Genomic DNA, 17014 nt, shown 5'->3' on the forward strand with positions numbered 1-17014 from the left:
GACCTCGTATACATATATCGATCGCTCTCTGAGATCTTTACTAAAGAGTTAGAGTGTTAGATTCAGACACGGAGCAGGATTATTTTACCATTTGCAGATCATCGGTGAACGTGGAGTCGTTGATGTGCCGAATGGGTCCATAAATCAACTTGGCACCGAAGAAGTCCTCCGGGTTCTTGCTTACAAACTCTTCGGTTGCCTCCTTTAATATTTTGGCCACGTCGGATCCTTCCCATTGATTGCCCTCCAAGTCGTACAGCTGACGGGAAAAGAAACCATTGGTTTAATATGATCTCAGATTGGCATGCACCTATGAGAATTTTAGACCAATACTCAAAAGAAACCAACACTGGAAAAGGGATAAAACGTCAAAATGGAGCAAAAGGTCTTTGCTCCTCGAAAATTTTCATTTGCATCGGAGATTCCTTAAGCGTTAACGGCCAGATGGCAGTGAGTGAAACAAGTTTTAAAGAGAGGCTTTGGCTGTGAGCAATATGGTGGATTAAATTTATAAATGTTGAGTCATTGCTCGCGCCAGGCCACCGTCAACTCCAAACTGCCCCTAACATCGAGAGAAATGCAATGGTCTGGCAAAAATATTATGCGTTTCATTACCACAGCTAGGAAGAAAAGAGATAATTAGACCACAGTTCGCTTACAATTAAACTAAAGTGCATGAATTAAATAATTTCTGAGATTTCAAGATTCTGAGAAAGGACTTTATGGGGAAACAAAATGTTAAATTTCAGTATAACTAATGAAAGTTTATTGAGCTACAGGAAACGGGAATAATGTGGGACGAATTCACCACGAACGAAACAGGGAATCCAATTAAAGTAATTAAAAAGCAATATTTAAAGAGTACAGCGTAGAAAACTGGTATTCCGACACCTAATACTCTTCCAGTATCCATGGTTTTCTTCGCTAGAAATGGCATAAAACATACGCATAAACAAATCACAATGTTCTATAGTGTGGACACATTAAAGCAACTTAAAAGTAATTTTTGTCAGCATAGAATCAAAAATATATTTTTTAATTACCTTTGATAATGTTCCTCTAATTTCGAGATATATTATATTATCATCCCTCAGTTCTGTTAATACTTGTTTGTAATAATCTTCAAATACTGGTTTATAATTAATTAAACCGGAAATTCTTTCAAAAAGTTGGTTGAAGTAATCCCAGACGATATCTACGGTCGGATATTTTTCTGAAATAAAACCATAAAGATATTATGAAATTAATGATTATGGGTAATAGGTGCATTTGTGGTATTTCTCATGTCTTGCTTAGAGTAAAATTGAAATTTGAATGATTGGGGTTTGACGTTTTGTGGATCTATGTCTAACGTAAGAGCCACCGGAGAAATTCCTTCCTTTCTAACTTTAGTTCACCCATATGAGTTAAGTAAAGTAATTTTCATATCCCATACGAATGTACCTTTGTGATCTGGTATGTCCTGAAATGTGGAGTAGATGAATAGCGATGTAATAATAGAAAAAGATCAAAGCATGTGATTTAGTGCCCAAAACATCGCCAGTATAAACAATCGATCATCATAAATATAAAGATATCGAATATGAACAATTTTCTAATATTTTAAGTATGCGAATATATTGGCATTATGTTGTATATCTTGATTTATGAGTGAATTGCTCTCCTGTACACTCACATGTGCAATAAAATCAAAACATGCAAACATGTGTAATAAAATGCAAACATGCAAAAAATGCAAACATGTGTAATAAAATCTGTGGAAAAGTACGAGTCTTTCTTTCCTTTTTAGTAATGGATATTAAATACTTCCACGAAGTGAAGCCTGAAACAATAGAATATACTCACATGTGAGTTTAAAAAATGTTAAATTACTTAGAAATGCGCATTCAAAAATATATCCACGAGTTATAGAAGTGAGTTAACAGAATTTAATAATTAGGAAAAAATGAGGTACGATTTACACATTAGATCTGTCAAAAAATTGAAGTTTTAAGTAAAAATTCAGGAGTAAAATGCATTGTTTAAAAACCTAACCTAACAGAGAAACACAAAGATAGGACTCCTGTGATTATATTTAACGTTTTGATGGGCAGTCCAGTATCTTCAGAATCCCTTTCTCCGAGAAAGAGCGGAGAGAATTCAGGACCCATCCAAAAAATAATGATTTTTAGAATGATTTTTTCGCGCGAACAACGACGGTGGGAATGGGGCAATTTATGCCGAGATTGGTAAAGGGAGATCTTGGGAAAGAAACATAACTCGCGGCAGTTGTCTGCGAACCATCACAGTCAGCAGATCACTGCTAGACAGACCCTTGTTTCAGGGTCACTTCACGAATACACGATCCCCATGCTCCATGGAGCAACGATACGCGATACAATATTGTTATTAGCTTATAAAAAGGGTTAAGATATCATAACCATGGTCAAGGATGCTTACGGAGATGAACCGATATCCCAAGGTATGGTTTTCTGCTGGCATTAGATGTTCTGATAGGGTGGAGAGAAGGTTGACGACGAGGAACGCCCTGGACGTCCGTCAACGACTCAGTGCCACGAAAGTGTGCAAAAAGTGAGAGGGGTGCTCAAATCTGATCGACTTTTGTGTGTCAGAATGTTATCAGAAGAGTGATTTATTTTTGAAACCAAAATGCATCGCATTCTTACGGAAGATTCAGTCAAGAGAAAGTGTGTGCTAAGTTGGTCTCCAAGGTGCTTTCGGAAGGCAATCTCACGTGGCCTCTTGGACACTTCCCCAGCCGTCCGAGAGCCCCCATGTGACACCGCCGGACTTCTTATTGTTCCAAAGAATAAAAAGGAGCTTGGAAGGCAACCATTTTGGAACGCTGGATAAGGTCAAAGAGGTTATCATTAGGTGCTTGAACGAGGTACCCGTCAACACCTTCCAAGAAGCATGTTGCGACTGGGCGGGGTGCTGGCATCGGTGTGTCGATGCGTAAGGGTACTATTTTGAAGACTTTTTTAGTAATCTCTACTTTGATCTGAGATACATTTTTCCCGAATTTTCTTCTACTCATTTTTTGAACAGACCCTTTATGATAGGGAGGGGTGTAAGGGGGGGGAGAAGGTAAGGGATAAACGGTGAAGGGACAAGGGGTGAGAGGGGATGGCGGTTATTGGGTGATTTTATTGGGCGATATTAAGCCTGTGAGGGAAAGGGTGGTGGTGCAATCGCCCACCCATGCCTACCCTAACACACACAGAAACACACAAAGACACACACGCGCATGCGCACACACATATATTTGTTTAGGTGTGGGGGGGAAGTACGGAAATGTCGGTCATTGCGCTTACCCCAGGGGTTGTCTGTGACTAGACTCAGCTCTCGGCTGAGCCAATGGTCGATGAACTCCGTGCCGTGGCTCTTGCGCAGTTCGTCCATGGCCGTCCACTCGCAGTCGCCATCACTGCTTGGAGGCTCACCGTCCGTGAACTGCATTCTCTTTAGTGTCAGGTCAGCCGTGTTCCCAACGACGCAGGCGTAAAGGTTTTCTCGGTGTGTGAGGTTGGTCACCAGGTAGCCGAGGGATACCATCGAGCTGTCGTGCCCGTGGAGGACCGCACCTGCGACGAGGGCGAGCCACACGATGAGCCACTATCGGACAGTTAGTTGTCAATGCTGTAGGAATCCTACGAAAATACCCTTTGCGAAATATGTGCCATATACCCTTCACTAAACGTAGGACATAATTTTTTTGAAATATGGGGCAATTGGGGCAGATTCATTGTTGATTCATTGGGAAATCATAATTTAAAATACTGAGAGGATATCTCAGTATTCAGTGTTCTATGCATTTTACATTGCCGTAAAATAACGTTCCAACTGAACACATAAGTCTGTTCGTTTTTCATTTTTTAAATGAGGTATGATTTTGCCACCATGAACTCTTTGATACAATAGAACTTGAACATGCCCTGCGAATAGAAAGATGGGAAATATTGGATACTCGGTTCTGATTTAATTTCTTATCAATCCACCAAAGCACTGCGGCCTGATTGAGCTGATGACTGTTTCCATTTATCCCTAATAATGCCATACTTGCGTACATATTTTAAATTGCTTAGTCGCTGAGAGACTTTAAATAAAGGTGACTTTTTGTAAGGCTGGGAGATACGGCAATATTCAAGATACATTAGGTATCTCTTGGGAACTAAGGCCCGGTATCACCATCCTGTTTTCTCAACGATCGTTTGACCTTCATAAATTAATTGATCGAAGATAAAAGCTTGCATTCGTAGTATCAATATTTGCTGGCCCCGGCAATGGCAGGGTAACGTCCTCACCTACCAACCCAGATGTCGCGGGTTCGATTCCCTCCTAGGCGGATTTTTCTCCATCTAGGACTTGGTTTTATGTAATTGTCTTCAATGTGATGTCTGTAATATGAGGATTAGGTTAGGGTTAGGAAGGGACTATACGTCTCAACCTCGCCCAATTAAGTTGGTAAATAAATTAAAGAAGAGTAGTAATAGCGATAGGCTTATTTATAGATCTAAAGTCATTTAGTACCTCTTACAACCTAATATGTTCACGACAAAGATATGTAACTAATTGAGCTGTCCAAATTAAATAGCATTAAGACAAAATATTGTTTGTACCTTGCATCGCATGCATGTAGCACAAGAGGTCTTGAAGGCCATAACTTCTTTTGAAAAGCTATTACTCACCTGGACTTCTCCGTTCTCGCCTAGCACAGAAACGATGTTTCCTTCGATGTTTAGCCTACCGCATCCGCCCGCTTTTTCTCATATTTCGTCTGCAGGTGACCGACGATCATTTGGGGAGACTCAATTTCACAGAAAGGTGGAGTTTTATCCTCTGTGAAGAGTACCTCAAAGCATGTTGCCATATTCTCAGCCGCGTGATGACGACCTTCGTGTACTTCTGACAGTAGATGACCACACCGAAGTCTCTTGTTTCACGGTACACAGCTTGTTCTCGGTGTAACCATCCGACTAGTGTCATTCACTGCTTTTGTGATGCGTTCGTTAACGCCACTTTCAGATCCGCAGCCGTCACTACTGAAGATCCTGGGTCAGTAGGATACAGGGTCTCCTTTGCCCCTGAATTAGCCATCTCATATCCAGCAATTCCAATGTGCTTTGGGACCCAGAGAAAGGATACCTAAACACCTTTATGGTTTATTTACTTATGTATACCCTGCAAGCTACCGCTAGAGTGTGATGACAGAGGGTGAACACACCCCACAATAATTTGACCCGGACATGACTCTACCACGGTTGAACAACAATGTTATAATTATCCCCTATCGTTCGTGGAAAAAATGACATCTTTCATCAATCCGTTCTACACTTAACCTCTCTACATACATTACATATACATACAATACATATATATATATATATATATATATATATATATATATATATATATATATATATATATATATATATATATATATATATATATATATATAGTACAATACACAGTAACACACAATATAGAAACACAAAAAAAGAAGAACACTCACACGTTATTTCTTGATATTTCGACGGAAACACTCCGTCTTCATCTGAAGATATAGAAGTAATGACTGCTGGAATTGTAGAGGTGAGGGGTGCGAGAGAAAGGGAAGGGGGCCAGGGGAAGGGGAGAACGGGAGGCGGAGGAGGGGTGAGAGGAATGGTTGGGGAGAGAAAAGGGAGAGGAGAGGCTAGAGGGGAGCGGAGATAGGCAAGGAGGGAGAGGGAGGAGGTGGAATTGACACAAAATCGGAACAGAGAACAACATGCTCACCGCAACTATTACAACATACGAGACCCAGGTTTCAACCTACAAAGTATTGATCAAGACTTCGCAAATCGAAACAAAGGCCACGTACACCAAAACTCATGCGGAAAAACACAGTGTTCACCCTCCGATATGCATCGCTTCCACAAAGTAACAATTTTAGGCCACTCCCATCAGAGAACGACATTAAGGCCCGGATGCTGATAGGCCAAACATATGTAAATGAATGCCATTTCAACAGTTTTTAATTCTATAGGGTTATCGGATGTGGGAAGGGACGCAAGGCGGAAATATTGTAACACTGGTTGAAAGGGGTATTATGATGGGAAGCATGTTTAGGGATGGGGAGACCCGCGGACGGGGAGGAGGGATTGCACGAGGCGCGGTGGTTATTAATCCTAATGTTAAGTGGTGTGGAACATTGGCCTATGTAAAAGGACGGGCAGAGTTTACAGGTTAGAAGATAAACAACATTCTTGGAAGTGCAAGAGGAATAGGGGAAGGGCGGGAGAGAGTTAAATGGTGGGATGGAGTGGGGTGGAGTGGTGAAAATAGGGCTGCTTTTGCATCTTGCTCGATGACATGGAGTGGGTATGGCTCTGGGGGTGTGAGGGGATTTTGAGAGCGGCCTGGTGGATTTGAGGATATCTGCTAGTTTGGCGGGACGTTTGAAAGTGACAGAGGGGCATTTGGGAAGAAGGTTGGAGGAAGTGTTGTGATTTTTGAGGATGGAGAATAGGTCTTTGAGGATGAATTTGAGAGACTGAATGCCTGGGAAGTAGGTAGTACAGATTGAGAGAGGCTGGGAGTATGTGGTTGAGGCAGGCTTGGGGGTGTAGGAATGTTTAAGTATTTTTTTATTGAGGAGAGAATCAGGGTATCCTCGTTGGAGGAGGGAGTGGTGAAGGTTGTTAAGGTATTTGTTAAGGAATTCGGGATGGTTGCAAATGCGGTGACCGCGGAGAAGTCATTATTTCTATATCTTCAGATGAAGACGGAGTGTTTCCGTCGAAATATCAAGAAATAACGTGTGAGTGTTCTTATTTTTTTGTGTTTTTATATTGTGTGTTACTGTGTATTGTACTATTCGGCACTTCCATGTTACGTCTACGAAAGCATATATATTTATATATATATATATATATATATATATATATATATATATATATATATATATATATATATGGGTCGCGGTAGTCCAGGGGGTAGAGCGTTGAACTACTGACCGGAGGGTTCCGGGTTCGATTCCCGGGCAAGGCACTCTGGGCACCTACAGTTCCTCCCAAGCTATGTGATTTTTCGGGTACCAGGTCTTCCTGGGAAACCATAACACCGGTACAGGGAAAGGAACTGGCCCCCCTATGTGTGAATTTCACTCGCCGTCGGGCTTAGTACAGGGTGAACACTACCATCACCTACCAAACCCACCTTCGAGTTGATTACTGTGTTTATGGTTTATATATATGGACAAATATAAACACAAATGTAGACTTTTAAAACATAGAAACACAAAGAGAGAACACTCGCATATATAGTTTTGACGTTTCGACGGCTCGACCGAGGAAGAGCGGAGATGACATGTGCGAGGGAAGGCTGAGGTAAAGAGAGGTAAGGGACCAATTGGAAATGAACAAGGGGGTGGGAGGGGATATATAGGCAGCTATTGAATGCATTCAGTGGGCGTGGTTCCGTCCGGGGGGTTTAAATGACTGGGACACCCAGATATGCGCCATCTCGCGGGTTCTCACCTCTATGATACTTGCATATTTGGGAAGTGTTTCAATCACCAAAACGGAGAAGCAGTCATCGGAAGAGTATTCTTGGGAAGCAGTGTGAGTAGGAATGGGATAATTAAGGAAGATGGAAGATTTGGTGGAATAGCGGTGGATATTCATGCGCAGAGAAAGTGTGGTCGTGCATTCGTCCACGTAGAAGGCGAATTCAACGACAAAATATATTTGTAAATAAAAGGCAATGTAATGGGCACGCGTATGGCTCCTGCGCACGCCAATCTTTTTATGGGTAAACTAGAAAATGACATTCGGCAGCAACAAACCCTCAAACCACTCTTCTGGGCCCGCTATATTGATGACATTTTCCTCCTTTGGTCCCACGGACGCGAAACTTTATCCTCTTTTATTTCCTCTCTCAAGTACTCCTCCTCGGTATCTTTCACTTCTTCTATATCTGAATCGAATGTCACTTTCCTAGATATCGATATTCACCTCCAGAACAATACGTTTTACACCTCAGTCCACATTAAACCAACCAATAGCCAATAGTATCTTCATTTCGACGGCTGCCATCCATATCATACAAAACGCTCCATCCCCTTCTCACACTCAGTCCGTGGCTTCCGTCTCTGCAAAAACCTCCTCTCAACAGAAATACATGGATCAGCTACATGAATTACTCAGAAAATGTAGGTACCCTGAAAAATTACTAAAAAGTAAAATTCTCAAACCGTCAACCCATTACACTCCTCTCCCCAAACCAACCCGTTCAAAATGCCTTAACCTTGCCACCACTTTCTTCCCCGGAACACACAAAATTAAACATTTAATCCATGACCTCTTCCCAATTATTAATCGCAGTCAGTCCACATCACTTTTATTTCCATATTGTCCCTCCGTTTATTTTAAACGCCGGTCGAACTTGCGAGACATCTTCAAGTCGAAAAAACCAACTGCGAGCACCCCCATCTCTTCCCCACCCATATCCGCACCATGCAACAGCTGAAGATGCAAATGGTGCCATCTTCTAAGACCCTCACCCTCCCTTAGTACCAACCCGACGCCACCTGCATCTCAAAAAACATTATATATCGCCTCTCCTGTAACTTCCGCCCTGCCTTCTACGTGGGCGTTTGCACGATCGCACCTTCCCTCCGCATGAATAACCACTGATATTTCACCAAATTTCCCACCTTCCTTAATTATCCCATTCTTACTCACACTGCTTCCCACAACCAATCTTTTCATGACTGCTTCTCCGTTTTGGTGATTGAAACCCTTCCCAAATCTGCAAGTATCAAAGAGGTGAGAACCCGCGAGATGGTGCATATTTGGGTGTCCCAGTCATTTAAACCCCCGGACTGAACCACGCCCACTGAATGCATTCAATAGCGGCCTACATGTCCCCTCCCACCCCCTTGTTCATTTCCTGTTGGTCCCTCACCTCTCCTTCCCTCCCCCCTCCCTCGCACACGTCCTCGCCGCTCTTCCCCGAGAACGCCACTGTGATGACGATGGTCGAGCCGTCGAAACGTCAAAATTACCTATGTGAGTGTATTTTCTTTGTGTTTCCATGGTTTAAAAATCTACATCTGTGTTTAAAAATATATAATCAGTTGATGCATACGTCGATTAACTACGAATGGTTTACATAAAGTCCGAATATACACATATATCCGGAAGCTGGAAACCAGGGTCCTCGATAAAATTAGGGAAACGGATTCTACGGCATCACGTCGCCCTTGCCCGTTCGTCAAAGATATATGTAAATCAACATTATATGAGAACCAACATTAAAACCTGCGTGCTCGGTCATTGATAAAACATTAGCAGCGTATTTACACATTATTATTATATAAATCTTTTGCAATTAGGCAATTATCCTGGCGACAACGGTCAAGTCTGGTCAACGGCCACTCTTACGATGTGGAATAGACAAGAAGAACAGAGTTGTGACAAAATGCTGTATATATGCACGATGACACTTAAAGATTGCCAACCGTACCTTTACCACCACACAAGGGCTAGGTTAACACCCTACCCATTACAACGCTCCGTCCATAATCACGTACTCTTCAATTGCATATACCGTTCAAAATCACGCACCGATAACACATCATTCGCTTTTGGAATATAGCTTCTCACACCGTCCACATTACATGCAAACAATATTTTAATAAGTACAATAGTATAGTAATCACTAATCAATAACGTTTATAACCCAGTGACTGCTTTACACTTATTATTTAAACTCCTAAAATTGGATGGAAAGGGCTTGAACGAACATCCAGGCAACTGCTTCCAATCAGCATTAGTTCTGTTTAAACAAGAGCATTTTTTCTTATTTGTCTCTTGAGTTCTTATTTTTATTTTAAAACTGCGGTCGTTTTTTGCATAAAATTTGGTTTTTCTATCACTTTCCATAATTATTCCTACACTTCGTCGTTTTTAACAATTCTATACATCGCGCCTAACCTACTCATTTTTATTCTATTTTTCAAACTCTCCCATTTCAGTGAATCCAACATTTCCATGACACTATCAGTTCTTTTGTCTTTTCCGAGTACATACCTTGCTGCCTTTCTTTGAAATTTTTCTTTGATCTTTTTAATATTCCCCACCTCATATGAATCCCTCATATGGATGAGGGTGTTCCTTCTGGTACGCAAAGGTGGATCCCCTTTGTCCGATTTTATGCTGATAACCCGACTGTTTCTGTAACCTCCGATCGCTAACCGCAGGCCTTTATTGTGTACCGTCGTAAAAGGTTTTCGATATGAATTTCACCCAGACGAGTAATTGAATGAGCTATAGCCGAGTTTAGACCTTATTAGGGTTTTGTATATCATAAGCATGGTCGTATGATCAGCATTCCACATTGAATGCTTTAAATGGCGTAAAATATTTAAAATTTTAATGCACCCATCCCTTAAAAATCGAACATGTTCACGCCAATGTAATCGGTCGTCTAAACCCATGTCAAGGAAACGGATGCTTTCCACATACAGGGGAAACTCTCTTCAGCCTAGATGTAGTTCCGATATAATAAAATTTCCTCGCACCCAATAAAAATGCACGTATTTCATTTCCTTAGAGAAGAAAGGAAGGCTGTTGGATCAGGACAACTCTAACAATCTATTCAATGTCAGCAGCAGGGCGAACGACGAAAAACGGCAGTTAGGCTTTTTAGTCTTCTCGTTGTTTCTTACTTTAATGTGTTTACATCTTCCCAGTGATATCCCCTCATCACATTTTTGCATTTTGGGAATAGGAAAAAGTCGCAGGGGGCGAGATCTGGCCAAAAAGGAGGATGATCAAGGATGGTGATTGAATTTCTTGCCAGAAACTGGCAGGAAATCAATTCTGAATGTGCAGGTGCATTGTCATGGCGAAGGATCCATCCATCGCCTTGAGTCAAATTTGATCGCACACGACGCACACGATCTCTCAAACGCTTGAGAACTAAAAGGTAGAACTCATCATTTACTGTTTGTTCTTTAGGGAGAAACTCATGATGAACAACACCTTCGACATCAAAGAAAACCTGGAGCATGACTTAGAACTTGGATCGGCTTTTTCTTCATTTTTTGTTTTGATTTAATCCACTTGAAAACGGATGTTTTCTTTGGAGCATTATCACGGTAAACAGCTGTCAACATTTCAGTCATTTCTTGATAACTTTTACCGCACTTCACCAAAAACCTGATGCTGATTCGTTACTCCGTGATTTCTTTAATTTCCATTTTCGACGGACAGTAAAAACAGTAAGGACAACAGAAACTAACACAACTGGCACCCTACGCACAGCTCGACGATCCGCCAAGCACAGACTGCTCATTGGGTCTCAGACAACTATCGCCGCTAGTGGAGCTATAGTTCGCCTCATGGCTGCCAGATTGCACCGTTCCGCGTATTTATTGGATTCACCTCGTACTGAACGTAAGGAAGGTTGCGTCTCAATAGGCTCAAAAGTAGCCGTCGATTCATTGTCACCTCCATGAGTTTGTTGAAGTTACTAGTCAGACAATTGTTCCTTTTTTTCTTTACCCAGATAGCATGTGGAAGTAACATTCCCCCTCAACGCGCATGCGCAGGATTGAGGTGGTTACATTCATACATTCATCCAATGTATCTTGAGAAGCGGAAGTATGGAGATGTGTTCTAGTGTTATGTCAACGTGAGTTGAACAGCGTACTGTTATTGACAGCTGCCTTCTACTCATCGTCTGAGGTGTAATGATTACCCTTAAGGTGTCACTTGAGTTGAGGAAAAAAATAAAAATCGCCAGGTGCAAATCGAGGGAATAAGGAGGGTGCGGAATCGGATCAAATTTCGGGTTTCCCCGATCCTCTCCAGTTGCGCGCGAGGTGTGCGGACGAGCGTTGTCATGTTGCAAGATTATTGGCGCCAGGCTGCCTTTGAAACGACGAACGTCTTCCCTGGATATTCCATTATGGTTTGCGTGACGCCTTTGAGTGATTCACCAGTCATTTTGAATCAAATCTTCGACGAGTTTATCATCTGTGGCAGTGATCGGACGTCCGCTGCATGTTTCGTCAACAATTATGCCTGTTTACCAGCCTCGCAACCACGAAAATTTACTTCCCATCAATTTACAGTAGACCAACCAACAGTATCGTCACCATGAACAGCCTTTGAACGACGATGAATCTCAGTAAAAGTCACTTTTTCAGCAGTTAAGAATTTGATGACAGTACGCTGTTTAACTCGCCTTGGCATAGCACTGGAGCACGTCTCCATACTTCCGCTCCTCGAAATACGCTGGATGAATGAAACGACCTCAAACCTCCGCATGCATGTTGAAGGGGAATGTTACTTCCACATTCCACAAGGAGTTCTTCTGAAGGTCATTTTGTTTGTGGTCTACAAGCTTGTGTGCTTTAGTTTTCAGCCGACCCTCGTATATATGGTGTGTTTTCGTTCCCTTTCTTCCTTTTCCTCTTGGAGTGTATTTAATAAACGCGGTGTGTCCCTCACAATTTGCACCGAAAGGATCAGAGTAACACGTCATCCCGTCGTTTTTTTCCTTGCCAAATTGAGGACAGATGGACTTGCCCTCACGTCGTTGAGAGATGTGGCCGAGGCGTTGGCACCGCACTGAGCTCGCACTGATAGGTCGTACTGGGACGCGCCTGATCACTTTCTTAGGGAGCTCGTCCAACGAGAATGTGAGGACGATGGATGTTGTTTTGATTTTTTCTCCATTTAACCTTGCATTCAGCCACCTGGCAGTTGATGACTCCTTGAGGAGCCATCTATTGCTTAATCTCCTCGACATGAATATAGCCGAAATGGGAAATCACTTCCCGACTCCTATTGAAAATGTTATGTTGTTCATCCCACAGAGTAATATTGCGCAACATGGTCGTGCCAAGTAGATTTTTAATTTGATTTACATTTGTCGTTTCTATCAATAGTGCACAATTGCTTGGTTTTTTGACAGATTTTAGTTCTCCAAGCACGGAAAGAGACAAAACGTTGAATATTAGGAAAGGGAACACCTTGCCAATAGTTTCTCCCTTCTTAGTACACAGCATTCAAAGATATTTTTACTTCCACAGAAAACGGGATCTTTTAGTTGGAGGTTAAAGTGGTTCTTCCATCAACCGGTCCATTTGCTGATGTATATTATATAACTAGCAGCGGGCTTGTTTTCGAGGTTGTATCCACGGCCTTTTCGTCGCCTTTTTCGTCCAACAGGAATACTGGAGGAGTAATTCCAATCCCATGATTCTCAGGGGAGCTGGTACGTACATTCACACCACAAATAGTTGTGATTGGATATCAGGAACGGTAATCGTATAATCTGTAATCGTGGAATATTTAATGCAATCATAGTTTTGAAAACTGATTTCCTACGTTTCCTATTGGCTGTCGCCATCACGTGATCGCAACGCGATGTTGATTAATGTACATGACGACTGCGGCGTTTTCACAAAATATGTATCGCGTTTCTGCAACTACTACGAATTCATATGCGAACCATAGCGTAGTTACTTCTTCGCAATTCACTTCGACTCTGCGAGGTAAAATTCTTTTGATTCTTCGATCTCTCTTCTAGTTATTCGTTGATTAGTGCTGCCGAGTGGTTGTATCCTTGTTCTCCGTTGTATTCTACGTTGTTTATTTTGACTTATATTTTCCTCCTGTTTTCCATTTGTGTGAATGTTACCAGATTCTAGTATGTAGAAGTTGTCTGCTATCGTAGCTCTTCTGATTCTTTTAAAGATGGTATCTTTCGATTTGCTCTGATTATTACTAGATTTTTTCTTCCTTCATTTTGTAAACCTTCTGGGGCCAGGTTGTTTTACCAGGTCTTTCACAAGGTTGTCGAATTCGCATTTCAGTATTTCCGGGGCCTGTTTGTGCTCTTTTATCCAGATTTCATCTTTAATTAAATCACCTCCAATAGACATTGAAAAAGTATTTCAATACATTCCTTGCACCTCTCCAGCAGAAGAATCTTCTTCTTCATCTATCAGTATTTTTCGTAAGCATCTCGCATGTTGTGGGGTATTTATTTTTCTTGCTCCGAATCGTTGTCTATAGCTGAATATAAGCAGTTTCCCTGTTTACCTTATTCATTTTTCATTGCTTTTTTTCAGCAGGTGTCTATCCAGTCTTCCTTAACCTTCGTGCACTCTCGTAATATTTGGTTCCGCAATTTTTTATAAAGAGTGTCCTCAGTTACATTTGTAGAATTCCTCTAGGTTCTTCTTGCCTCTATGAAAATCCAGAAGACCCATAATTCGTGTGTGCGGTTCATATGTGATCTTGAAGAATACGATCATAGTATCTCCGACTCATTTACAAGAATATCCTGGTTAAAGCCAGAAGACCGCAGGCATTTACATACTCTTTCAATTTTCCACAGGATATTTTCAAACCGCACACCTAAATATTTATACAAAAATTTCCCCTTCATCAGCTCAATCCACAACTAGAAAACTAGGGGTAATAATAAACTTCTTGTCCCTCACCATCGCACGGAAATCTATCACAAATCTTTTCATGTTACAGCATGCCGTCTGTGGAACTCACTCGACTTATAAGCTTCTCACCAGCCTCGTATCCCGCCCGGTCGTCCAGATCCACTCGACTGACTCGAGAATCCTCCCATCTATTTACAAACACGAGCGTCGCCGTGACGTCAATGCCGGAGCGATATCGGGTTATCCGCCCGGATTCAGCACGGAGGCACTGTCATTGACAGCGTGGTGGCAGAGCATTCATTCATTCATCTAGCACGCTTCCTCTCATGCCACATAGCCCGAGATAAATAAAACCGAAGAGATCCAGTCCCAACAACAGAGAGATTTATTTAAGTATTTTTATGCGTCGATTTTCATGATAGACGGTTAAGATGGCAAAATTCGATACAATTTTCCAGTAGGTGGTGTTTGTCAAATTATTATTTAGGTTGTTTCGTGAATTAGGATAATATACTAATATCTCAACTAGCGATGGAAAAAATATTCAAAGTTGTTTTCTAATCAGAGATAAAATAAAGACTTTCATGACCATAGAAATATATGTCACAGGCGACCTTTTAAAGCAGAGCTAGTTCAAAGGTAAAAATGATAATAATGACATTTAGATTGTTTCGATTGCCAGATTAAGTAGTGTAACATTGCTGCGACACGAGAGAGGACCTTCTAGTTACGATAACATTTTCATTTTTGACACATCTGGTAGTCATCTGTAAATGCCGTGTCATATGGCCGTTCCGCCTTGTGACCTAAAGAGAATTCTCCAAGACAGCCATCCAAAAGAACAGACTACATAGGCTTTGGTAATAATGGATCGCACTGCTCACAGTTTGGAAGGCACTCCCTGAATCACATACTATTTGAAGAGCAACGACTCCAGGGCAAAACCAACTCACTTCCATAAAACGCACACGCATACTCTGGAGTGCGCCGGAACTGCGATTTAGGATGTACCCGCCGCTAGTATGACTTGGAGCCTTATTCATTGCCATTTTGCTGGCAAGGTGACGAGTAATATGCCTTATTGACGTGCAATAAATGACCAGTTGTACACCCCGACCCGTTCTGACGTTATTTTCCTCCACTATGGTGTGGCTTTCAAACGCACCAATTAATTGTTGTGTCTTGGTACGTGGAAAGAAGGAAATAGGTCGCCTATCGACCCTACGCGGTGTAAATTATTCTATAAAATATGAAGCAATGACACTCAAGTGTTTAAAGAAATTATGGGTCTGAGAAGTAAAAAGCCCGGCACTAGACGAAAGGCGAGACCCCGCTGTTGGCCGAGTCATGTTCTCGGCGTGGGTGAACTAACTCTTCGACATCTCGATCGGTGTGCCCAAAGCATTTTGGCTCATAGGAAGCCAGTTGTGCTCGACCCTTTTGAGCCCTGGGAAATGTAGCAAACTCAATGGTATCCTGGTCCGAATAAGAACTACAGGGTGTCTTATTATCCGGTAGGAAACACTTTTTATGCATTCATCAGCTGTCATTAACATGTATAGAGCATTAATAAAATATTAAATATATTTTCTGGCACTTGATATACTTATATATAAACATCATATCTAATACTAGCAATCATATCCTTTTCCAAACAATCTTTCGGATGCTGAGCGGAACGGTTAACTATTAGCCAGTCCAACGCCGCAAACTAATTCATTTACGTCGACTGAAACCCGCATATTGTAACGAGGTATAATTATATATTGCGTACAAGTTGCTTTATCCCTGTGAGCAAATTGAGATTACTGAGGAAAAAAATCAAAATCTCCTGCCATTTTTCCATGGCGGGATTAACATACCTTTTGGGAGGTCCTTGATGAAGCGGAAGACGTCCGACTTCTCCATATCCGCTTTGGCTTCGAAGAAATGCCTTGACGGGAGGAAGGTATTCGTCCCGTTGAAGGCCTCGGCCAGTTCCTTCCGCTTCGCCTCCATGAGTATTCCGTTGACCATCTCCTCTTCAGCGGTCAGGTTGATGAGGCCACCCACTGCCCACGAGGCCTCCTCTTTCAGAAAACTCTCCCTCTGATCCCAGTAAGACGACGCCACAAGCGGCGCCATGGCCACAACCGCCATCAACACCCAAAGGTGGTGGCTCCGGCGTCCATGGACCACAACGCATCTTTCCGTTCCGATCATCTCCACCGTTGCAAGAGGACTGTTTGCCTTCGCTCCAAGAAGGCTTGCTTCGTCGCCGTTTGCTTCATCTTTATACCCCTTTTCACGTCCATTATCTGATACTTTATCTCGAGACAGTTGCAGCTGGCCAGGCAAAAAATTACAAAAATATAATCGTCGCCTTTCGCTAGACTTCCATCGCCAAGTGGGGGAGAATATCGCTCCAGCCTTGGCAATTCATTAATTATCCAGAATGACTCTCGCGGTATTTCGTTTGTTAGTGGATTGTTACTCTGTCGAATGGGACGCGATAATGATATTTATAAAATACTATATTATCAATTATTTTGCCGTCCAACTCTTTATTACTTTTCT

The 17014-nt window shown here is 42.0% G+C and overlaps 1 protein-coding gene across 1 annotated transcript in view; it reads right to left on the reverse strand.

Moving 5' to 3' along the window:
* Positions 1-16689, reverse strand: part of LOC139687749 (adenosine deaminase 2-like) — a 38544-nt gene extending 21855 nt beyond the window's left edge. The window contains exons 1-4 of the mRNA XM_071585023.1: positions 16321-16689; positions 3315-3584; positions 1044-1213; positions 89-259 (exon numbers count right to left, since the gene is read on the reverse strand). Coding sequence (XP_071441124.1) covers positions 89-259; positions 1044-1213; positions 3315-3584; positions 16321-16660 — 951 coding nt within the window. The 5' untranslated portion in view covers positions 16661-16689. The remainder of the gene's footprint in view (positions 1-88; positions 260-1043; positions 1214-3314; positions 3585-16320) is intronic.
* Positions 16690-17014: the final 325 nt, after the last annotated feature.

The sequence above is a fragment of the Hetaerina americana genome, unplaced genomic scaffold, assembly GCF_022747635.1.
Source record: "Hetaerina americana unplaced genomic scaffold, ioHetAmer1.1.p SCAF_2, whole genome shotgun sequence".
Classification (NCBI taxonomy): Eukaryota; Metazoa; Arthropoda; class Insecta; order Odonata; family Calopterygidae; genus Hetaerina; species Hetaerina americana.